This window comes from Camelus ferus, chromosome 27 (genome assembly GCF_009834535.1).
Source record: "Camelus ferus isolate YT-003-E chromosome 27, BCGSAC_Cfer_1.0, whole genome shotgun sequence".
Lineage (NCBI taxonomy): Eukaryota > Metazoa > Chordata > Mammalia > Artiodactyla > Camelidae > Camelus > Camelus ferus.
The window spans coordinates 584831-609587 of NC_045722.1; the positions used below are offsets into that span (position 1 = coordinate 584831).

A 24757-nucleotide genomic window follows, 5' to 3' on the forward strand; every position below is an offset into this window, starting at 1 on the left:
CATCTGTGCCTCCTTCCTGCAGTAGGAGGAGGCGGGGGCTGGGGGGGGGGCAGGTGGGGGTGCGGATGCGGCCTGAGGCCAAACAGCAACCTGGCTGGGAGGGGGAAGGGCTGCCCGAGAAAGAGCCAGGAAGAGCCTGGTTGCTCACTCCTGGGAGCTTAACTCTTTCCACCCTCCCTTTTCCCACCTCCTCTTCCAGAGTTCTGGGGAAGGGAGGATGCACAGCCCTGGGTCCAGCTAGGCTGCTTCGTGGCTGTGTGACCTTGGACAAGTAACTTAACCTCTCTGAGCTTCACTTTGCTTCTCTGCCCAATAGACAACATTTTTAAGACTCTTCACTGGAATGGGAATGAAGGTTAAACAGCGTGGGGATAGATCAAGTACACGAACCCTGTGCTGACTGTGACGGGCAGTTCTCTATGGGCTCAGGGCCACCGGCCACCCAAGAGGGCTTGCGCCCGGGACAGTGAAAACCCCTGCTGGTTGAATGCAACACCGAGGCCATGGTGAGCCGGAGCAGAGGTCTGTGAGCGCTCTCACCCCCACCACCAGGCGTGGGGGGCTTGACCTGCTCCCCTCCCCGCTCTGGGCTCCCCTTTCTCACCAAATATCCACAGACAGAAAACTGTACCTACTTAGAATGACATCTATTTATAAGTACTTCTTTTCAGACGGTGAAGCTTAACATAGTTTAAACTTCAGAAGCAACGGACGTACAATGAAAAGTCTGCCCTCTCGTATCTGCTTCCAGTTACCTGACTCTTCTACTGGGAGGCGACCAGTGCTCAGTTTCTCAAGTGTCTTTCCTGGGGATGGAGAGATATGTGTATATTCACACACTCACACACACACACACACACACACACACACACACACACACGAACGAGACTTTCTTCCTGACAGTCTTGTAGGCAAAAGTTGTCTAACAGGATACAGAAAACAATAATTATAAAAACAACTGATAAACTAGACCTTTCCAATTAAAAAGCTTTTGCTCATCAAAAGATACTATGAAGAAAATGAAAAAGCAAACCACAGACACGGGGGCGTTGTTTGCAAAGCATACACCTGGAAGAGGACTGCTACTACTAATGTAAGACTGAATTTAAAAACGGTCAAAGACCATAAATCACAGCAAAGTTTTCTTAGGTCCATCTCCCAAGGAAATAGAAAGAAAAGCAAAAATAAACAAATGGGACCTAATCAAACTTACAAGCTTTTGCACAGTGAAGGAAATCATTGACAAAACAAAAAGACAACTTATGGAATGGTAGAAAATATTTCTAAATGATGCCACTAACAAGTGTTTACTTTCCAAAGTATACGAACAGCTCAATATAAAAAAAATCCACTCAATAAATGGGCAGAATCCTATGTGACTGAAGTATTGTGCTGTACACTGGAAATTGATACAACATTGTAAACTAACTGCACTTCAATCAAAATATATTAAAAATAAAATAAATGAGCAGAGATCTAAATAGACATTTCTCCAAAGAATATATACAGATGTCAACAGGCACATGAAAAGATGGGCGTTGCTAATTATCAGAGAAATGCAAATCAAAATTACAATGAGGTGTCACCTCACATCAGACAGAATGGCCATCATCAGAAAGTCTACAAATGGCAAATGCTGGAGAGGGTATGGAGAAAGGGGAACCCTCCTACACTGCTGGTGGGAATGAAATTTGATGCAGCCGCCGTGGAGGACAATGTCAAGTGCTGAAGAGGAGCTACTGGAACTCTCACTCTCTGCTGGTGGGAGTGTGAAATATTGCAGCCACTCTGGAAAACTGTTCTGCAGAGTCTGATAAAGTTAAACGTCCATGCTGTGACTGAGCAATCCCATTCATAGCTTTAAACCAAAGAAGAATGAGTACAGATATCCCCAGAGCAGGCTCGAGGAAGGGTGTTCGCAGCAGCTTTGTCCATGTAGCCCCAAACCGGGAGCACCGCCAGCGCTCCTCAGCAGGACGGACGGATTGTGGGAGACCCGTAGAACAGGACACAGCAGTAAGAAAGGTAACTCTTGACGCCCACAGCCACAACGGTGAATCTTTAAAACATGCTGAGCAGAAGCTGGACACAGAACAGTACACACTGTATGATTCCACTTGTGCAAAGCTCAGAAACAGGCAAAACTGATCTGTGGTGATGAAGTCGGAAAAGCGGTTGCATCTTGGGTTGTCGTGAGGGAGCTCTTAGGGTGATGGGAGTGTTCTGTATCTTGACTGCAGTGTGGTTACATGAGTGTACAGCTGTGCACAAATTTAATAAGTTGCCCAGCTGAGACCCCCATATTTCATTGAGTATAAATACACCTTAGTTAAAAAGTTGAAATTGGGGGGGGGGGTGGGAAGGTATATGCTTTTGAAATTTTGATAGCTATTGACAAAATTGTCTTTCATGGAAATTGTAGCAATTTATATTCTCACTTAGCAAAGTAAATGTGTGCGTGTTCCCTACCCCCTTGAAAATGAAATGTTACCATACTTTTTAAAATTTGATGATGGGTGGGAAATTTTCTCAGAGTAGCTACAATTAGAATTTTTATTGAAAATGAGGTTGAAATATCTTTATATGTTTAAAATCTATTTGCATTTCCTCTTGGCATGAATTATCCATATCGTTTACCCATTTTTTTTTCTATAGAATTATTGGTTCCTTTCTTATTGATTTAATAAGTTGTTTATATATTATGGAAATTAGTCCTGTATTTGGGCTATAAGTTGCAAATATGCCTTTTTGCACTTCAGATTTCTTCTTTTAAATTTCAAGAGGTCTAATTTACCAGTCTTTCACAGTTTCTGGATATTGGGCTGTGGTAAGAAAGTCCTTCCCTTCCATGAGGTTATAAAGTAGTCTTCCTCCCAGGCCTTCCAATACTTTGATAATTTCATTTTTATGTTTAAATCTTTGATTTACTTGAATTTCATCCTGGTTTAAGAATGAGATACAGATTTAACTTTTTTCCCAGCTGGCTAGCCACTTGTCTTAGTACTGCTTAGTGAGTGATCCGTCTTTCCTCTGCTGATTTGAGATGCAGTCTTTGCTGCCTTCTGCCTTTCTGCATGTATTTGGTTTTACTCATGGGCTGTCCACTTTTTCCTACAGGCCTGTCTCTCTGTTCATGTAATAGCACCATGATACTGTGTTACTTAAGCTTTATAATATGGTTTAATAACAACAAGTTTAGTCATCATTCATCATGGTCTTTTTTCAAATGTTAGCTGACACTTCTTGCTTATTTATTTTGAGTATTTAATTTTAGAATCTGCTTATATAGATACAAAAGCTGTCTGTTATTTTTACTTGGGATTATGTTAAATTCATAGAATAAATTAAAGAGGGTGGACAGCCTTGTGATGTTGAGTTTAACTATATGAATATAGTTTACTTGTCTAGTCTTTTGTGTCCTTTCATAGTGTGTTAAATTTTCTCTTCACATAGATCTTATGCATTTCTTGTTATTTGTATTTAGCTTTTTCCCTCGCTGTGGTATATAGGGCCCTGATTCCATCATGTCTGCTAATTGGTGATTGAATATATGAAAGCTGTTGGTTTCTGTGTGTTAATTTTTTATCCTACCATGTTCCTAAATTCACTGACTGTAAATACTAGCTTGAGTTTTCTAGGGGTACTATCGTATCATCTGTGAGTAGTGATCATTTTACTTCTTCATTAATAATGTTTATACTTCTAGTATCTTTTTCTTTTGTAATTGCATTGGCTAGTACCTCCAGGAAAGTGTTAAACAATGGTGGTGTCATTCCTGTGATGATGATATGTCACATATTTACCCATTAAATATTTAGGGCTGAGAAAGGTAATTTTTTCTGCCAACATTTTATTATGAAACTTTTCAAACATTCCTCAAAGTTTAAATAATTTTGCAGTGAATACAACCTAGAGTCTACCATTAACAGCTTACTATACTGCCAAAAATGGGTGCCCCACTTGTTTGAGTCAGGGAAGAGGCTTCAGACAGAGAATTCCTTGGGGGCGTTCTGTGCAGCTGGCACAGGGTCTGGCAAGTGTTAAGTCGTCAGATGACGCTCAGATGCTTTCAGATATTGAAAGTGAGGCTACAGGCAGCTCAGTGCCCTGCTCAAGGTGTCACATGAGTGTCAGAAATAGAGAGGAGCTGAGGTTTTAGGACATGAGTTGGGTGGGGTGATGCTCCTGTGAAAGGCAAAGGACGACAGCCTCCCCCACCCGAACTTCCCCAGGGCCCAGGGAGGGGAGATAGCGTTCCAGGAGGTGGTCTTTGTCCTGAAAGCTGGTGAGGATTTCCTTTCCTTCTTTCTTTCTCCATCTCCGGCTCCTGACCAGCTGACCGCCCCCCCCCCCCCCGGCCCCGGCAGAGCCCCAGACAAAGAAGGGAAGTGTCCTGAGAAGGTGCTTCCCCCCGCCACCAAGTGAGCTCTCCCTGGACAGCAGGGGTGGGCAGTGAGGCGGGGGCTGGGGGCTGGGGTGGGTAAGGAAGGGGCCAAAGCAGCCTCGTGTCTCTCAACTCCGCGGAGGCCTCTGCACTGTCGGTTTTTATTTAGACTGTTGCAGTCACCTCCTTGAGTCACAAACAGTAGACAAGGAAACAGTCCAGTCTTTAAGACGATTTCAGACGGGGCAAGGGCTGGGGGAAATCAACTCAGTGATGCCTGTAGAGACGTGGGAGGAATATGTAAGATAGTCATGAAAAATCTCTGAAAACTTGAATGGGATGGGAAGGAGCCAGTCATGGAAAGACCACCAGGGAAAGTGTCTTAGCCAGAGGGAACAGCACGTGCTAAGGCCCAAGGCAGAAAAGAAGGTGGATGTAGGGGAGCATCGAGGCCAGCAGGAGAGCAATGGGAGACTGCAGCTGGAGAGACAGGCAGAGCTGCGTCACCCAGGGCTCTGGAGATCACAGAAGGAAGTAAGGTTTTCTCCTAAGTGCAGTGGGAGGCCTTTGGAGAATTTCAGGCTCAAGATTGCCTCTTACTTGCACTGGCAAAGCAAGGCACACAGTAATACATCCCTCAGAGAGCCTGAGCAGGGCTTGAGCTTGAGAAGTGAGCCCCTTGTCTGCACTTGGACGGCAGCTCATTTGTATCTGGATGTTTGGGATCTGCACAGGCACCTCTGCCGTCTGAGCTGGGTGGACTGTCCGATGGCCATGGTAGCAGGGCCTGTCTCTGGCCAGGGCAGAGCGAGTGTGGGTGTGAGGGGCTTGGTAGACTTTCCTGGCCCAGTGGGTGGAACGTGTTCTCTGAGAGACACCGCAGTGCTTTGCCGGAGCCCAGGAGTGGACTAGGGCCGGGAGGGCTAGCGAGAGGGCCCATGCCCTTGACTGCCCTGACTTCTGGTACATCACTGGGTGGCCCCACTCTGAGAGCAGTGAGCAAAGCTCTGTCTGAGCCAGTTCTGCTTCTGTGCCCCTGGGCCAGGAATGAACCTGAACTTCCTGGAAAGAACATTCTAAGGATAGTTTTTTGGGCTCAACAAAGAGATTCCTGATGGTTTCTTGCTAATAAGATTATTTGTAGATAACCCGCTAGGAACAGGGACCAAAAAGCCAAGTAGAAGCATCTAGAATCATTAGTTTTTGTGTCTGGATCAAAAATGAAAAGGGACAATAAATGTGATGAAGAATTAATGCAAAGAGCTCTCATAGATTATTAAGAGGAAAGTAAACATCCGTGAGAAAAAATCTGCCTGCCTCATAGAATGAGGTGATTCACAAGCAAAGAAACGCGAATGCCCAACAAGCACACGGAGACGTCATCAGCCCCACTAGACATCAGGGACGTGCAAATGGAAACAAGGGGGTCTTACTTTTTTTCACCTAAAAATAAGCAAATTAAAAATATTACAATGTCTTGTGCTGTCAGGGAATAGGGAAGTGGTCATTCTCCTGAGATGCTGACAGGGATATAAATTAGTGCAGCCTTTTTGAAGGGCATTTAAAAATCTATAGTAAGAGCATTTTTTAAGTGCCGTCTTGTTAACCCAGCATTTTCATTTACAGGAATTTGTCCTTTAAGACATATTCCAAATGTGTGCAAAGATTCCGCTGTGCTGGCTGTAGCCTTTTTAAAGTATTGGAGATGAAAACCTCTTAAGGATCCAGAGCAGGGGACTGCTCTGTACACTGTGGAGCAGCCACACTCTTAAACACGGTGCGGCCACTGAAGACGGTGATGTCAGACGGGGGGGGTACAGCTCGGCGGTGGAGTGCGTGCTCCGCATGCACGAGGTCCTGGGTTCAATCCCCAGTAACCTCTGTTTAAAGAAAAAAACTTTTTTAATGGTTATGCCAAAGAATATTTAATGGCACAGGAAAACAGAACAAACTTTCCGGCTGGGTGTGAAATGGAGCTGCTACTCACCTGGACAGGACAGTAGTTATTCCTCACCTGTGTTTCCCAACTTCCCGTTTTCTTTTTTGCTACTTTTTTTTAAAGTGAGAAGGGGCCTTGAAATGTCAAGGGTCAGAACTCACACTGGGAACCCAGGAAAGGTCACGCTCCTCACTGGCTGTGGGCCCACATGTGGGCGAGGCCCAGCCACGTGGCTTATCTGTTCTGTGCCACAGCTTCTCATGTTAGAATCTGAGACTGGTGCCCAATCTGCCTCCCTCACAGCAAATGAAGACCATGTCTGTTTGTGTCCACTGTTGTGTAACGAGTCACCCCAAAACTCAGCTGGACAGCTCTAGCTCAGGGCCCTCACGAGGCTGCAGGTGAGCTGTCAGCTGGGGCTGCAGTCACCTGAAGGCTCGACCGGGGGAACTTCTGTTTCCAGGCTCGCTCGCGTGGCTGTGGGCAGGAGGCCTCGCTTCCTCCCCACCCAGGCCTCTCCACAGCTCACCGCCCTCGCTCATGGCAGCTGAGTGGCGATCCAGGAGAGGAAGAGCCAGGCGGAGACCACAGCTTCTGAGCTGGCACCACGTTCTTCAGCGTCACACACCGCCCTGGGCAGTGTGTGCCAGGGGGTGGCAGGGGCTGTCTGCCGCCACCACACCCCAGGGTCAGAGTGCTCTACGGGAACACGTAGTGTCCTGAGCGGCTGTTGGGGGCTGTGCAATTCTTATTCTGCCCAACTCTTCTGGAAGCCCTGGAGAGCGTGACGGGGGCCTGCAGGGGTGGTGAGCAGGAACGAAAGGCCTCTACCCCACTTGTTTGCTGAGTGCAGCTTGGGGAGGACTCGCACCAGAAATAATAGTGGTTATCCCTGAGGACAGCAGAACAACTCGGTGATCTGGAGCTGGGGGGTGTGAGCTACGGGTGTACTCTGGGGGTGTTTTCAAGTAGTTTTCTTTGAGTGTGTATATTTTTTGAAATTAAAACCAAAATGTCTGAGGACAGGGGGTTCATCTGACTCTCAGACCGCTAGTGATGAGTGGCTGAGCTCTGGAAGTGAGCAGAGAAAGCACCACGAGAACCAGGGGAAATCCTGGTCCAGGATGAGAGGCCTGGGGGAGGTGGAAAGGGAACGAGAGAGACCGAGGCACTTCCAGGCTGCGAGGTGGGGACCTGCCTCCCCGCTTCCCCAGGTGGACTGGTGAGAGCCAGGGGCATGAGCTCGGTGACTCACGGGCAGCCCCCGATGTGGCAGTTGGCTCAGATGCACTTAGGAAGGGGGTGGCCTGGGCTGCAGGTGAGCTGAGGTGGACGTGGATGTGGGCGCGCAGCAGCCACGGGAACCCAAATCCCAAGAAAGGGTCTCAGAACAGGCTGCAGCCTGGAGGGCAGTAAAGCATGCCTGGGAGGCACCGAGAGTGCTGGAAACCCAAGGTGGGGGGGGGGGGCGGGGGCGGGGTGCAGAATGTCAGAATAGGAAGGAGACTTAGATTTATCAGGATCCGTACCATCGTCTCATAGGTAAGAAATAAAGAGCCAGAGCAGGAAAGCGTCCTGCCAGAAGTCACACAGCACTGCAGGCGGCCAGGCAGGAGTGGGACTCCAACTCCCAAGAGCTAGGAAATTAAGCCGTGGTCGACTTTCCTGTGTGGCCCAGAGGCGAGCCAGGTGTACCTAGAGAATTACAACAGCATAAAGAAGAACTTCTAGCGAGTACAGCACAGAGGCAAGCTGCAGGGGGCTGGAAGCATTCACGCCCGGCCGGCCGGAGGGTGCCTGAGGAACCTGGAAGAGCTGACTCTGCTGACCAGGCTGGAGTCCGGGTGCGGCCGAGCGCAGCGCAGCCACCGCCCTCTGCTGGTGGAGCGGCGGTAGCACAGCTCCCCCGGCTTGGCCTCTGGCTCAGGAACGCTTTCCAGAGAGGAAGCAACCCCTTGGGGTCTGAGAGCTCCTTGCTGGGGGCTTCAGGAAGGCGGCGGAGGGACGGCCTCTGCACACATGTGTCAGAACGGCAGGCAGGGTCAGCAGAGTGCCCCACGCGTGTCTGTGAAACGGGATGAAGCCAGCAAACCACCCTCAGGCGGCCGTGTGTGCCCCGCGTCTTCTCAGGGAGACCTTCCTGCCCCTTCCTGGGAGCAGGGCCTCCAGAACCCGTCTGAAGACCTGGGTGTGGCCCTAGGCATAGCATCGCCTGCTTCCTCACTGGGTGACCTTGAGCAAGTGGCCTCGCCTCTCTGAGCCTCACACTGATGGTGGGTGGAGGGGCAGGAGCCCCAGGCCACTTTAAACATGTATTAACTTATTATCTCCAGTTTACAGATGACCTGCCTAAGTTCATCCAGGGAGAGCTGCCTCACAGGTGCTGGGCGTGTGTGTGTGTGTGTGTGTGTGTGTGTGTGTGTGTACGATTCTACTAATTCTACTTGGTTTTATGGTTTACAAACATCTTACTTGAGTCTCACCACTCCTCTGGGGAGGATTTTAGAGATTTTTTTCAGAGATGAGAGAACTGAGGCTTGGAGAGTAACTGACTTGCTCAAGGCCATTTGGCAAAAACGTGCCAGAGCTACACCCTGGAACCACACGGCCTTCCCCCAAGTTCCCAGTTCTTTCCCGGCACCAAGGCACCCCTCCTGCGTCTGGAAGACGCTGCTCCTGCCCTCAGAAGCTCACACTCTCCCTGGAGAGATGGGCTAGAGGAGGGCCTGAACTCACTGAAGAAGAGGAATGAACACAAGCCTGCTTCCTTTCGGTTACTGTGAAATCCTCACAAAGGGCTGACAGCAAAGCAAAGGGCAGACACTGGAGGGGGACCCGCAGAGCGCACTGAAGTGGGGTACGAGCCCTCCGATTCGTGCTGGATCAGAAGCATTTTCGCCGTCATGGCTGCCTTCTTCAGATTACTTTCTGCTCTATTTCCCAATTAAAGTATGGCTCATGGAGCCGAGAACAATACTGTCCTTCCCGTCTGTGGCCCGACCAGCACGAAGATTTTCTTCTTTTTTGCTGCCGTATAAAAAGAGCTGATTCTTTAGCTGATTCAGACATGAAATTCCACCATTAGGGATTCATTCCTTTTGTTCCACACCTTGCTACTCTTAACATACAGATACCACTAAGGAGGGTACAGTGGTGGGAGATCTTGTTGGTCATTGCCAACTCATTCTGAATGAGCTTTGGGAACATTCCTAGAGGCAAAACTGGGGGAAGAGCAAGAGGGTGGAGAGGGAGAGAAAAAAGAGTAAGTTGGATGTGGCCAGCGTGAATTCTGAACCTCCGGTCTGGCCGGATGAGGGCATTGGGCACCACTGGGTTTGCTGCTGGTCAGGCTGTGTCCCACAGAGAAGCCCTATCCATGAGCCGCTCCCTGGCAGTCAGAGGTCCTGCCCCTCCTCCCACCATCAGTGTGAGGCTCAGAGAGGCGAGGCCACTTGCTCAAGGTCACCCAGTGAGGAAGCAGGCGATGCTATGCCTAGGGCCACACCCAGGTCTTCAGACGGGTTCTGGAGGCCCTGCTCCCAGGAAGGGGCAGGAAGGTCTCCCTGAGAAGACGCGGGGCACACACGGCCGCCTGAGGGTGGTTTGCTGGCTTCATCCCGTTTCACAGAAGTGCGTAGGCAGGTGCTCAGTAAATGTTAACATTATTACATCACCTGGAAAGAGAGAATTCATTCATGCATCCAGTTTTTACTGAGCCCCTACTGTGTGCCAGGCAGTGTTGGAAGCACTGGGGACCCAGCAGAGAACAAAACAGACAAAATCCTGGCCTTTGTGGAATCTACATTCTCGTGGGGGAGACAGGCAATTAAGTAAATCAGAGAGTATAATAGAAGGTAATTAAAGATGGGGAGAGACATAAGTTAGGGGAGGTAACGGAGGTGTGGGAGGAGGGAGGGTGGTTAACTTTAAACAGCAGTGATCAGAGAATCTGATTGGCCCAACACTTGAATTAGATGTTCATCCAGGTCCAGTCAGCGGTCTGCATGTGTGTCGGGAAGGTGCGGGGAGGGGCAGATCCGGGAATCTGGTTGCCTCAGCTTGAATTAGATGTTCATTCTGATCCAGTCAGGTTAGTGTGTATGTGTGTGTGTGTGTGTGGTGTGTGTGTGTGTGTGTGGTGGGGGGGGTGAGTGTGTCGTGTGGTGTGTGTACATCCGTGGTGTGTGTGTGTCTAGTGTGTGGTGTGTGTGTGTGTGTGTGTGGCTTGGGGTGTGTGTGTCATGTGGTGTGTGTGTGTCCATGGTGTGTGTGTGTCTGGTGTGTGGTGTGTGTGTGGGGGTATGTGTGTCGTGTGGTGTGTGTGTGTCCATGGTGTGTGTGTGTGTGGTGTGTGTGTCCATGGTGTGTGTGTATGGTGTGTGTGTCTGTGTGGTGTGTGTGTGTGTGGTGTGTGTGTGGCATCTATGGTGGAAGACCACAGTTAGGGAGTCATGAGCTGCATGGATGCTCCAAGGGAGGACCCTGAAGTCAGGCAGAACCTCCTCCTCCTCCTCCACCTGCCCTGTCTTGGCCTTCAGCCTGCTGAAGGTCATTGTCTTCGGCTGTCAGGACTGAGGTGACGGAGGAGCCACCTCTCCCCCTCCTGCTCCTGAGCCTTCGTCCTCCCCAGTGGCTGGGCGGCCAGGCCCCTCTGCCGTCATGGCAGGATCAGGTCCTGACCCTCTGTGCAGCCACGGGAAGATGGGAGGCTGGCCGGGGCCGCCCCCCCACCCCCCACCCCGAGCCAAGAGCAGGCTCCGTGAGGGCCCTGCACCCCGGGGCCCAGAGGCCGGAGCCTTGGCCAGGGAGGCTGATCTCGCCCTTCTGCAACGGACAAGAGCCCCATTTTCATCCCAAGAGCCACTGTCCCTTCCTGACTGAGGCCTCAAGCACTCGGCGTCCCCAGGAGAGTTGCTCTGCACCCATGATGCTGGCTGCCAGCTCACCCTGCAACCCGGGTGCGTCAGCACCCCCCCAAGTCTGGGGGAACCAGGCACAGAGGCCTGGGGCTCCGTGGAGCAGAGCGTGGGCCCTGGAGGGCCGGGAGCCCCAATTTCTACTCCGATGGGAGTTCTCTCTGCCTTCCCCCAACACAGAGCCCCCAGGAGGTGGCCCTGGGGGCCACGGGGCAAGCTCTGAGAGTGTGGCAGGGATCAGCAGGTTCCAGGCTCAGAGGAGCTGCCAGCGTCTCCCCTGAGGTGAGGTGCCTCCGGACACACAGGCACCACACGCCCCACCCCCGGCCTCCATGGCTGCGTCCCCCGTACTCAGCGGGGGCCAGGCTTCACGTCCAACTTATCTTTCAAGAAGCAGAGGAGCCCCAGGTCACTGGAAAGATAATAGAGCTGGCGAGAGGCCAGGTGGCAGGCGTACCAGGGGCTGTGTTCCCCTCCCTGCCCCTGGGACACCCCGCCTGCTGGGCAGTAGGAGCTAATCCCTGCCCTGGCCCTCTAGGTGGGTGAGGGAGGGGATGGGCCTTCCTGGAAGCTTCACCTGCTTCTCACTCAGGCATTCATTCGATAAATACTTATCAGCAGAGCCTCCTGTGTGCTTGGGCTGCGCTAGGTGTGGGAGGTACAGCAGTGAGAAAAACAGAGACTGTGGCGGAGTTGGCGTCCAGAGGGGGGTTTCCCCCTAGATGGCCGGCGCCCGACCCAGGAGGGTCCTTGTTGGTGTTTGCTGAGCGTACGGGTGGAGGTTCACTTCATAACCGTAGACCCTCAGGGCTGCAAGGGCCCTGGCGTTTGAGCCCTGGTTACCAGACGCTTCTGGGCACGCGTGCAGGGGCTGGGCTAGGTCTGGGGTGCAAAGGCAGGTTAGACACAGGCCCACCCTCGGAGAGCTCACCGTCGGGTGGGACTCACAGACCCGTGAGACAGAGCACAGGGCCGGGGGGTGGTCCTGGTGGGGAGGTGCTGTGCAGGACACCGGAGCAGAGGTGGGGTGGGGAGGGGGACTCAAACCCTCATTTTTCGGATGATAATGGTAACAAATTTGGGTTTTTTTTAAAGGGGTAATTAGGTTTATTTATGTATTTATTTTAATTTTTTTAATGGAGGGAGGTACTGGGCACTGAAGCCAGGACCTCATGCATGCTAAGCCCGCCCGCGCGCTACCACTGAGCGACCCCCTCCCCAAGTCATGGTGACTAATGTCCGCCGAGGGCCGGTTTGGTGCCAGGCGCCATGCTGAGCAGCTTACACGTGCTGCCCCCCCCCCCCGAGGAGGCTTCCCAGGGAGCCTGCTCAGTCACTCACCTGCGAGCAGAGCTGAAACCAGACCCTGGCGCCGTGGAGCTGGAGGGCTCCTTCTCCCTGTGCCCCAGCCCCGCGCCTGAGGTCCCCCGCGCGCCGCAGACCCAGCAGGGAGGCGGCCTGGGAGAGGGGGGCTCGCCCGAGGACTGGGCCGCTGGTGTTCCACTAAAGGGGGTTTCATGGTCGTTGAGATTCTGGGCCCATTTCCCTTGAAGATGGTGCAGCCCTTTCTCTGGCCGCTTAGATGTCTCTGATGGAGCAAGACGGAGGGTCTGAGCCAGAGGTCCCCTGTTCTGCCGTGCATCTCATAGCTCCACGGGGCAGTGGCAGCCCCGGCTGAGTCTTGGTGGCGGGGTCTAAGCAAGGAGGATGTCGGGCACTGGGCCTCTGCAGAGTTGGCATGATCTTGATGGATGGTGGGTTCGCTCAGTGGATAATCCCAAAGAGGCAAGGCGGAGGAGTGGCCCAGCTCGGGGGAGTGTGGATGGTGCCCTGGGACCCACGCCCACTGCTGACAGATCCGCGTCTGGGCCGCGGCAGCAGGTGGTTGGGGAATCATTTGGTCTTGAATGTCGGCTTGACATTGTGTTTGTGGCCAGAGGGCATAAGAAGCATGTCTCATACTTCTTAGGTTTCTCTGTGTTCCATGCTCCGCTGAGAACCCTCCAGGATTATCTCACTTGAGATGAAGGTGCCGATAATCTCTTAGGGAAGGCAACCAACAACCATGAAACAAAGCAAACAGCACAGAACAGTGCTGCATTAAGAAGCAGGGCAACATCGTGGTGAAGTCCAGAGCACCACCAAAAGCGGCACCCCATGTGAATGGCACCCCCTTGGGTTGTGCAGTGCACAACCCATGCAACTGTACAAGGGGCCTAATTAAGTCCATAGTTTATGGCATCATTAATTCATTCAACAAAAATTTACCATCAGTCAGGCACGACTCCAGACACTGGGGTAATAGCAGAGAACAGGACCATGCACCACCCTTGTGCAGCTTACGTTCTAATTCAGAAGTCACAGACTGAGGCTTGAGTCCTGGCCTTGCACTGTGTTAACTAATTTTACTGAGCTTCAGTTTCCCCATCTGTCAAATGGACACAATGATATGAACTTCATAAGGTTATTGTGGTAAATAATTGAAATAACACTTGGTTGCAGGCCTGACACATGGAAGGCCCTCGGTGAGCGATCAGCAGTATTATCACAAACGGTGGGCTGTGGGGAGAAAGGCTTGTGAAAGCCCAGAGGAAAGGGGAGTCACAAGAGGTGGGGGGGGGTAGATGAGACGTCTCAGCAGGAGCAGGAGGCGGAGTGGCTCTGGAGGGATGGCTCAGGCTCGGAGGACCGGGGCCTTCCGAGGCTGGATGCCATGAGGAAGCGGGAGTGATGCTGTCTTGGGCCAGTGAGGAGCACCCTGGTTTGGGGGCCATATTTTACCAAACCAAGGATTAGAACACACGTGGTCTAGCAAAGAAGTTCTGTTTTCTTCTAGGCGTGAGAAGCAGTCTGAGAATAAATTGTGGTCATCCCAGAATATTGGGATTTAGGGAGATTTCAGTATGTTACTAGGACCTGAGACACAACACTTAAAATTAAGAAGTATGACCCGAATAGAGTTGAGCACTCTGGCTGGTAGGGTTGGGGGAGGCCCCAACAACAGAGGGAACAGTCCCCACACAGGGTGTGTGGGTCCCTCAAGGGCCAGACACATACACTGGATCTGATGAGGTAGGGACGATGGTGCTGACTGAGGCAGGATTCCTGGCTGCTGGCAGCGGACGATGCCCTTGGCCTTCCTGAGCAGAGGGGCGTTTGGGGCCTTCACAGATCTGAGGGGCTGGGGGCGGTGGAGAATCAGACTTGGGACACAGGTGAGCACCAGGTCAGCTCCTGAGGGCCCAGGGGAAGTTAAATCAGTCCTTGGCCTTCCTGGGTGGGAGGGTCTGGTTGGCCAGGGCGGGCCATGTGTCCCTGCCTGGCCAAGAGAGGACCCTGTGCGGGAGGAGCCGCGTTTCAGCCCTCCTGGTGGAAGGTCAGTGCAGCTCCCAGCAGGAGCCCCCAACTCAGGAAGGGGGCTTGGATGCCCAACTGCCAAAATTCCTAGAAATAGTTACAGCCATGGAAGATTCTGGAGGAGTTGTGCAACGGCAGATCACTGCAGAATGCCAGACTCACACGGGGGCTTGGGGGGGGGGGGCGCAGGGACAAGCATGAGAGAGCACTGGGAGTGCTGGAGCACCCTGGGGCGATGGGGGCATGGTGGGCCTGGAGGGGACAGGCCCAGTGTGAGGGCATTTGTGGGGACTGACTTGTCAGAGGCTTCTGGGAATCTGCTCTGAATGCAGGGTGGTACCTGGGAATCCGAGAGGTGCAGCAAGCAGCTGTCAGAGCTCTGGGGGGTGCACAGCCCCCGGTGGACACCCAGACCTCGTCTCATCGCCCGCTCTGGTCACCGAGGACGGTGGGCTAAGGAGGGATGCAGGGCCGGGTCTGCAGTGCCTGCCGTAGAGCTGGAGCCCGAGGGGTGGCACGTGTACCCCGTATTTGTCCTCTCCCTTTAGAATGTCCCCACTTTTCAGAGGGAAAGACTGAGACACAGAGACCTGTCCGAGGCCGCCCAGCCAGTGAGCAGCAGGGCTGAGGTGAGCCCGGGTCCCCTGACCCCCAGCTGCTGCCCTGTCCCCACGACAGGGCTTCAGTGATGCTCCCTGGACCCCAGGAGGGCGGCAGAAGTGGTGCCTCAGTGAGTGTCCTCACTCCGCAGGATGTCGGGAGTGGGGGCTGCAGGAAGGGCTGCGGCCAGGCTTCCCTCCTCCTTCCCCAGCCGGAAGGCAGTTGGAAAGAGGGGTTTTTGTCCTCGTGGCTTTGTGGCAGGGGAGAAGGCCAGGGCTGGGGCTGAGCACCCTCCTCTTTCCCTGCTTTTCTGCCTGAACCAGAAACTTGCTTTTTCTACTCACTGTAGACAAACAAAACTAAGGCTCCCCACAGTTTGCATAGATGCTGTTACATATTTTTTGCCAATTTGTTCCCATTTCCAACAGTTACAGATTCTGGCTCCCCGTCCTTCCCCACTGTGGGACACTGGGACATGCTGGGGGGACTGGGGTGGGAGGGACTCCCCTTCCCTCTGCTGTCCCCCACCCCATCATACTTAAGGCCTGGAGGGTAAAGTTCAGACTCCTTCATGAGGCCAGAAAGTTCCTGAACCTTCTGATCTGGGCTTTCCTCTGCAGCCTTGTCTCTGCTTATTTGGCTCGCGAATATGCCCAAGGCTCTGCAGGTGCTGGTCCTTCTAGCCCTAAAGCGTCCCCCACACTTGCCATCGCTGGCTGTGTGCTATCAGTCCTTCGGGCCTTCCACACCTCCTCTGGGAAGGCCTTCAGGATTTCAGACTCTCAAGTACTCTGTGGTCCCACATTTCCCGAGCAAAGCACAGCCCACCCTGCATGTTGTCCAGCTCTTTGTCTGTCTCCCCAAGAGACTGTGAGCAATCAAGGCCAGAAACCCATGAAAACTCCACTCTGTGCGGATTTGTCGAGCACAGTAAGTTTGGAGTTTTCTTATCTTCTTCATGTGTTTTAGCGCAGGGTTTTATAAAAGGGGGCTAGTAATCAGGAAACCACAGGGGCCAGCATGAGCTCTGGGGCTCCAGGCAGCCTCCTCCCCAAAATACACTCACTCACTCACCATCACTCAACGTCTTCCTATCCCAGCCTCTCATCTCTTCTCCTGGGTCTACAGAGGGACACCGCCAAGGACAAGGACAAAGGTGGCCCTGTCACCTCTTCTTTCTGGAGCCTGGGAAAACCGGGTCTCCAAGAGCTCAGACACTGAGAAAAACAGAATTCCTTTTACTGCGCTTCCCCAGACAAGCCCTCCCCTTCCCTGGGGGCCTGTTCCTGCCCCTGCCCCAGCACACGCACACACACACAGACACACATGTACACACACGCATGCACAAACACATACACAAATGCACACACGCATGCACACACACATACACCCCGCACACAGGCTCACACACATACACACGCACACACACACACCACACGTGCACACGCACAGACTCGCACACATGCATACGCACACATACACACACGCGCAGACACACATGCGCACACACACATATACACTGCACGCACACACACCTGCCAGGGATTTCAACTGGAAAACCACCAAACCCTTTCCAGCTTGAAAAACACAGATAATAGACTGAGGGGAAAAATCAAAACAGGAAGCCACCAAGTTGGGAGGCTTCCTGAGGTCTCGCCGTGCACTTCTGTCTGACTGGGTGCCTGACTTTAAAGCATCACAACCTGTGTCACACACTCTGCCCTTTGACTGTGAATCTGCCCCCAAGGTCAGCCGCAGATCTCGAATCCCTCAAGGTCAGAGGAGCAGGGTCCAGAACCAGCCCCAGCTAGGGGAAGGCGGGGAGATTTCCCTGGTCCCTGGGTGGCAGTTTCTGGGTGCTGAGGGTGGACGTGCGCGGAGAAGGGGAGGAGGCCTGGGCTGAGGGAGCAGTGTGAGCCGAGGCCCAGAGGTAGGAAGCAGGGCGGCTGGAGACCTCACTAGGGTGGGGCACTGGCGGAGGCCCTGGAGGCGCCTTGGCCAAGGTCCCTGTCCTCCTGGTGCTCACAGCCTGGTGGCAGGGTGAGCCAGAATCAAAGGTCATCCAGGTGGCAGGAGCACTGGAGGTGAGGGTGGGTGTATAGTCGTGTATGTGGCACCAGCCGTGAGGTGAGGGGTTGTGCCAAAGCAGGGTCAGGCTGGGGCCATCACATCTCTGATGTCCAGTAAGGAGTTTGGCTTCTAAAGGCAGGGTAGTAGGGAGCCACTGAAGATTCTGGAGTGGAGGAGTTACTGCAGCAGAGCTGTGCTCTGGACAAACCAGGCAGCAGCATGGAAGAGGGACTGGAGACTGAAGAGGGCAGACACCAGAGGCAAAGGGACAATGGGCGGACCCACCTCAGAAATCCCACAGGACAGGCCCGTGAGCATGAACAGAGCCGGCCACCCAGAACAGACCTCCTGGCAGGATGCCTGAGAGCCAGGAGAGTCCACCTGGGGCCGAACAGCTGTCTCTGAGAGCTCCTGTCCACGTGCACATGGTGCCCCACAGGGAGGAAAGGACTGACCCGTCCGCCCCCGCGTCCTCCTCAGAAGGCTTTGGTTTAGTACTTCAGGTGGGCGGGCCGAAGGCAGCAGGGCCCCGACGTGTGGGACGTGAGGCCAGCAAGTTCTGATGGGCGTGGAGGGAGGGGAGGGGCGTGGTCAGCGGCCTGGGCTGACACGTGTGTGTGTGTGTGTGTGTGTGTCTGTGTCTGTGTCTGTGTGTGTGTGTGTGGCTGTGTGTGTGTGTGGCTGTGTGTGTGAGGCTGTGTGAGCGTGCGGGCCCGGAGTGCAAGCGTGTTGGGCACAGTCGCCGCAGACACCCGGGGGTGCGGGCTCGGGCACCCTGGACGAAGGGCACACGGTGTTCAGGAACAGGAAACAGCCGTCTCACCCCGCCGGGGAGGCCGCAGCGTGCCCAGAGCCCCGGGCCTGCACAGCGCGCTGGTCTCACTGGCAGGTGGGGGCGCTGGGAGCAGGCGCCCTCGGGCCACCCGTCCCCGTCCCCGTCCCCGGGCGGCGCTGCTCAGACGGTGTCTGTGGGAGCGCCGTGCGCTGGGGGGCCTCCTTCAGACCGCGCCGCAGGTCCTCTCAGGGAGCGGCGAGCCCCGCGTCCAGGGGAGCGGGCGCACAGGAGTCGGGGCGCGGGCCGCGGCCCCAGAGGACCTTCACGCGGGAGCGCGGGGGTCCTGAGGTCACCCGCCTGCCGGGTCAGGCGCCCGTTGCCCTGGGGCCTCCTTTGCACGGCGCGTCACCCGAGGCGACGGTTTACCTTCCCGGCTGCTTTACCTGAGCCCGCGTAAACGTGCGCGGCTACTCTTTGGTCCCTCCGCCACCCCCGCGCCCACATCGAGGAGCGCTGCCGGCCTCTGACCCCGCCCTAGGTTGTGGCGGTATCGCAGGTGCTTCCCGGAGCAGGATGTGGAGTCCTCTGGGGCGCTGCTTTCCAGACTTTGCCGCCCAGTGGAATCACCTAGAATTTTTTACAAATGCTGGCGCCTGGCTCCCTGCTCCCAGACACTGGGGTTAAGTTGACGCGAGGTGCAGCCGAGGCGCTGCGATTCCTAAAACCCCCCAGGCGATTCTAAAACGGAAGGAGGTTTGGGCACCAGTGGGGGAGGGGAGCGGCGGCTCGGAGGAAGGGCTGGTCCTCCCGAGACGGTGCAAGGGCGTCCACAGCGGAGCTGCCGGCCAGCGCCTCCTGGGACCCTCACGAGGAATTCTGAGGTCCTCCTGCTTACGCCTTCCCCCGACTTGTCAGGTGTCTCGCCTACGTTCTGAAACAGGAGGCGTGGGCCGAGGGCTCCGCGCCCTCGGGCACCCAGTGCAGACTGCAGCTCCTCCCTCCCCAGCTGCGTCACCCCGGCAAGTCCCGCCCCAGAGCTCAGTCTTCCCGTCCGTAGAATGGATTGTTACAGGAGGGTTGTAAGGGCTGAATAAAACTCTGTGAGATTTAAGTAAAATACTGTATATGAATTGTTGAGCACAGGCACTTTGTAAGCACTTGGCAAACGGCCCTTGGCCATCATCCTTGTCTTCTTCGTTGCTGTCCTTAGTAATGCCCTCCTGTGTGTGACTCGGGGTGGATCCCTGCCCTCAGCCCTGGTTCGCCAGAATTAAGGCCCGCTGGCTGCAGGTGCGCCTGGCTTCATCCAGTTAGAGGACGGCCACAGAGAAGCTGAAAGGGTGGAGTCCAGGGTCTAGGAATCGGGAGCCCGGAGAGGCTGAGGGCCGTGTTCAAGGTCATTCACCTGAGGAGGGGAGCTGGGACTGGGCCCAGAAAGCAAGCAAGCTGACTTCCTGCTCCAGTCTGTTCTTTCTGCCTCGCTGAGCTGGTTCCCCAGGTAAGGAGACATTTTGCTTCTGTACACAAAATTCAGCTTTGCGGCGATCGGAGATCCTAGGAAGCAGAAGCTGCCATGCAGGTTGTTTTGAAAATATCTCGTCCTCAGTCAGTTCACTGGGTTCAGATGAAGCCTGGACTGAGGCCCGGGGTGCCAGCCACTTCCCTGGCAGCCTGCTGGGTGGGCCACACGTGCGGCCTTTCCCGGGGGGCGCTGGGCTGGCCTCCCCGCGCACGCACGCTCTGAAACCTGTTTTCAATTAGTTATATAATTTTATTCAGTTTCAAAGATCCTATTTTGCCCTAAACAACGTGTGTGGTAACAACGGAGTGAAGAAACCTGGGCAAGCAAACACACTTGTTCCACGAAGCTTCTGAAACACGAGGACCTGGTGGCCGCCAGTCTGCACCTCATTTCTTGAAGCCCTGTTTGACCAAAGCCAGAGAATACTTTCCAGTCAAAACTATGGTGTGTGTGCACGTGTTGTGTGTTTTAAATAGCATCCGTATTTTTAATAGAAACTGTGAATGTTCATCGTGGGAGAATAGAAACCACTAGTGCCCAGCCAGGCAGGTACGGCCACTATACACCTTCTGATGTACTTTCTTACAGATCGTGTGTTTTTTAACAGCTAGGAATCATTTTATGTGTAGAACTTGATTCTGTTTCACTTACCGTTAGCGCTTGAGCAATTCCCACATCATTAAATATTCTTTGAAAATACGACTGTAAATGACCTCTTGCCCGGTGGTGTCCTGTGATTCATTCTGGCAGTGCCTGGTTGTTGGGCATTTGTCGTACTGTCCCCTGTTACAAGTAACACAGCAGCGACTGTCTTCGTGTGTGTCTCTGCTGATGTCTGTGGGTAAATTTCCAAAGTGGAATTATTGGCCAAAGGCTGTGACCCTCTGAAACGTCTTCAAGACCCTGTCAGGAGGATCTGCAGGAAAGCTGCCCTGCTTCACGCCACCCCGCACCCGGCGGAGAGGCTGGTTCCCGGCTCCTACCACTCTGTCTTTTGGCAGATCAGGCGTGTGTGAGATACAGCCTGGTCTCCAGCACCGGGCTCCTCCGTGAGAAGACTCAGGGTGCACAACAGCTACCGTCCAACATTTGACATGGAGAGTCGGTCCCCATGAAGAGGGGCTGGACGTTTTTCCCATGAGGCCACCCTGACGGCGTGGAGGTCTCCCTAACGGTTACAGAGGCTGTGTAACAGGCATCCCCACCCAGCCCCGTGTGGCAAGGTCTCAGCTCAAGCTCTGTTGAGGCTGAAACTCTCTTTGAGGTTCAAAACCCCAGATGGCAGGGTAGACCTGGGACCCCTGAGAACCCTAATGCTGGACAGTTCTGTGAGCTGACCATCCCAACCGTGATTCTGAAGTTATGAAACAGTGAAGACCCTCGACTGCACTCCTTAGAAGCTCTTTACGCATCAGTTTTCTCAGCTGAAAGGTGGGTTGTTATGAGGATTCGATTTGATTATATCTGTAGATCAATGTAAATTTGATTATACGGATGCATTAGTAACAGCTGGCAGTGCCGGTGTGGGCACAGGTGTGAGACGGCAGAACTGGGTGGCGGTTAAGAACCAGATTCAGGTTTGGTCTCTGGTCACACCCCCATCCAGAAAGTGGAACAGAAAACGGGCTTGGGGGACGGTGTCTGGGAGAGGGTCGTGCACGTTTGTTAAAAATTCAGAAAAACAAATTCAGAAAAACAAATTCAGAACAGGCTTCCTTTAGAGCACCTGGTACATGCGTTTCATTTGTTTGTTCATTCATTTTTATGTGTTTCAAGTAATGTGCAGAGTTCGAGGATCTAAGGCCTGTGGCTCTGCGAGGGGCGTGCGGCGTCGGCTCGGACCGGCTCCCGAGAGCCTGTTGTTAAATTTTCCGTAGTTTTGCAAGCTGGGTTTTAAACACAGCCATTATTAAAAATTAAGTTATGCAACTTTCAGTTAAATGAATTATGTTAAAAACAGAGGTTACCAAATACTAAAAACTTACTGCTGCCTGGTTGTTTTCCTGCCATCCGTGTTCACGAGGCTGTTTGCGTTATTGTATCTGTATGGGAGAAGTGGTATTTTTTGTGCCCAAATAATGGTGTGCTCCTGGGAGTCTCTTTTAGCTCTACTTTTGGTGGTATCATTTTGGTAGGTAGAAACTAGCCCTGGTGGGAATGCTTGCAGCCCTGAAGTTGGCGAACACGCCAAACTGGGGCCCTTCCTCCTGGAAGATCAGCTCAGTATCTACCAGCACACCAGGGCCTGTGCCCTCAGTCCCTGGCCCCCTTTGCTAAACCCCCCATTTCCATGGGAGGCCGCTGCTTCCATCGCTTTTAGCTGTTTCTTTTGGTGCTTGTCCCTCTATTTCTTAATCACATGCTTTCACGGCTGCGACTTGATCTTTAAAGCTTAGACGTTGTGTGTCGACTTCTCGTGATGGAAGACGAGGCGTCACCTCTCTACCAGCTCTGTCTCCCCTCCTAACTCTGCACACACAGGCTTTCCTGCCTCTGTCCTCCCAGCATGTTACGGCACAACTCATGTTTGAATAAATATTCTGGATTTACATTACTACCGAGATGTAAATGCTTTACATAAGTCACCCTCACTGTGGTCGCATTAGCTTTCTTACACCACTTCTTTCCTGGGGTTAATAGCTGCATCTTTAATGGCTTAATTTCTCTACAGAACTGTGGTTTTCCAACTTCCCTCCTTAGCAGTGAAACTTGTCTTTCCAACAAAATTTTATGTGGAACCCTACTATATAAAACAGGAAAATCAGAGCTGCTGGGTTGGAAGGAGGTCCTTCCCTTCAAGGGTGCTGTGTATGGCCAGGCAGGATGTGCACTGCACAGCTTTAGGGGGTCACCATTCACATGGAAAACAATGCAGTTCAGTCATGAGCATCATCCCGTTGTGTAAAGAGAGGTCTCCCTGAAAGGATGCATTACATCAGGATTGCCCTCGGCCTGTTCCCTGCCCAAAGCAGCGTCTGACCTCCCCCACTGTGAATCCTTCCAGTGAGTGGCTTCCCCTCCCCTCCAGGGCACCCCCCTCAGGCTGTTGGCCAGAACTGCTGCCAGCTGATGGCCACCTGCTGACTGACTCGGTGCCCCTCAGACTTGCCTGGGCTGGGCTGGGCACCAAAAGCTTAATGCAGCTTTGCTCCGGGACCACTCCAGGGCAGCCTAGGGGATCAGACGTAAGGAGAGGCTCCATCAGAGAGTAAATGAGCGGTGGAAGCAGCTGTCTCTCTGCGACCATCAGAGCTGGAGGTGGGGAGCTGGCCCACGATGAGCAGTGGGGTTTAGGAAACTCGTCTTAAGTGGGTCACCCTGTGTAGGAATCCTAGCTTCACTGTCAGCTGGGTAACCTGGGGGAAGTTGCTTGACCATTCTGGGCCTTAATTTCCTCATGTCTAATTGCCAGGGTTTTGTGAGAGTTAAAGAAGACACTGTGTAACCGTAATAAGTCCCAGGGCCACGTGTGGCTCAGTCTCTGAGGTAAGCCCTGCCCCTCTCACTGGCGAGGTACAAGGCAGGTGTAGCTGGACAGAAACTGACCGTCGGCCTCAGTTATTTGGTCAAGAAACCTAAAGGAGGGTGATGTATGACCTGCATCACGTGCTCTGACCCCCAAACCACTATTAGCAGACGGGCAGGGACTGGAAATCGCTCCCTCTTTCCTCCACACCCCAAAAAGCTAACATTAAGCAGGACTTGGGGATGGAGACCCAGCTTCTGCCAACAATTTCCCCTTCCTTCCCTGCCTCCTTTACAGCCACTGAGAGTGGAACTACTCCCACCCCCACACCCCTTGTATCATCTTTGGTGGACTCCATCCCCCTTGCAGAAGGTACTGAGCACCTACTGTGTGCCAGGCTTGTAAGGAGCTGGAGATTCAGAGATAAAGAAAGGCACAAGCCTGTCCTCAGTTGCTCACAGACAGATAGAAACAGACTGCAGTTCTGCATGATGGTGCCTATAATAGAGGGAAGACCAGAATGCTGTGAGCACACAGAGGACGAGTTCTTAACCCACTGAAGGATCAGGGAAGACTTCCTGGAGGAGGTGTCACTTAACCTGTATGATAATTAACTACTGTCATAGTTTGAGCATTCGCTCTGAAGGTAATCTCCACACTAAGCGCTTTGCTAAGCGCGTTAGCTCATTTAATCCTCACGACATTGATGAGATAGGTGTCGCTATCCTCATATTAGAAAGGAGGAAACCGAGGCTCAGAGAAGTTCATTGACTTTCCCAAGGCCACAGAGCTAAAAAGTGGCAGAGCTGTGATTCAGACACAGGCTTGTGTGACTCCAGAGATGATGCTTTCAACCACAGGGCACCGGGCGCAGGTGTCTGTTTAAGAGGCACACTGAACAAGGGTGCTGCCTGTGGGACCAGCACCGCTCACATCACAGGCAGAATAACCTCGTGCTGTTGGGAGGACGCAGCCACAGAGCAGTGTGGCCCAGCCAGCTGCAGGGGCCCAGAGGCAAGTGAGACAGTGGTGGGCCCTCAGGGCTCCTCCTGTCCAGCTTAGAAGCCCAGGATAAAGCTCTTCTTTCAGGTCATCCCAGGGCCATCAGACTAATCTCCTTGTCTCTCTCCTCGGCAGACGGGCAGGATTGAGCCCAACTACCCCAAGGTCTGTGGTCACCAGGGCAACGTGCTGGACATCAAGTGGAACCCCTTCATCGACAACATCATCGCCTCGTGCTCGGAGGATACGTCGGTGAGCAGCGGGGGTGCTCCCTGGGGGGGCCACAGGGCCCCTCTGCTTCCTCCAGGAGGCCTCCCTAGACTGCCTCCTTCCCCTTCTTTGCCCTCCCTGTCTTCTTGGTCGTCCCTCCAGCAGCCCCAGGACGGGCAGTTAGGAGGAGGGCGGAGGGAGCAAATCCAAGGGCTGTTTGGCAGGTCTTGTGCCTTTAGTGTGATTTCACTGGGAGGTGTTGGCTTTGTAGGTGAGAATCAGAAGAAAAAGATTAAGTGTGTGATTCAGCACCGGTCTGTGGTCTCGAAAGGAGAAGGACAGGAAGAGGAATGTGGACCAGGAAGGAGAGGGGGAGGAAGGACATGGGTGAGCTGTGAGGAAAGGAGGCCCGTCCTTGCAGGCTGGGCAAGCGTACCGTCTATCTTTGTCCTCCACGAGCCATGGTTTTAGGGAAGGACACCGACTGAGAATTGCTGTGACTTGTCCAAGGACCCA

At 53.3% G+C, this 24757-nt stretch overlaps 1 protein-coding gene across 7 annotated transcripts in view; it reads left to right on the plus strand.

Annotated features, from left to right (window-relative positions):
- CORO2B (coronin 2B) overlaps positions 1-24757 on the plus strand; it is a 100362-nt gene that overhangs the window by 58448 nt on the left and 17157 nt on the right. For all 7 annotated transcript variants that reach the window (XM_014552258.2, XM_032469137.1, XM_032469136.1 and 4 more), the window contains one exon: positions 24167-24283. In XM_014552258.2, coding sequence (XP_014407744.1) covers positions 24167-24283 — 117 coding nt within the window. The remainder of the gene's footprint in view (positions 1-24166; positions 24284-24757) is intronic.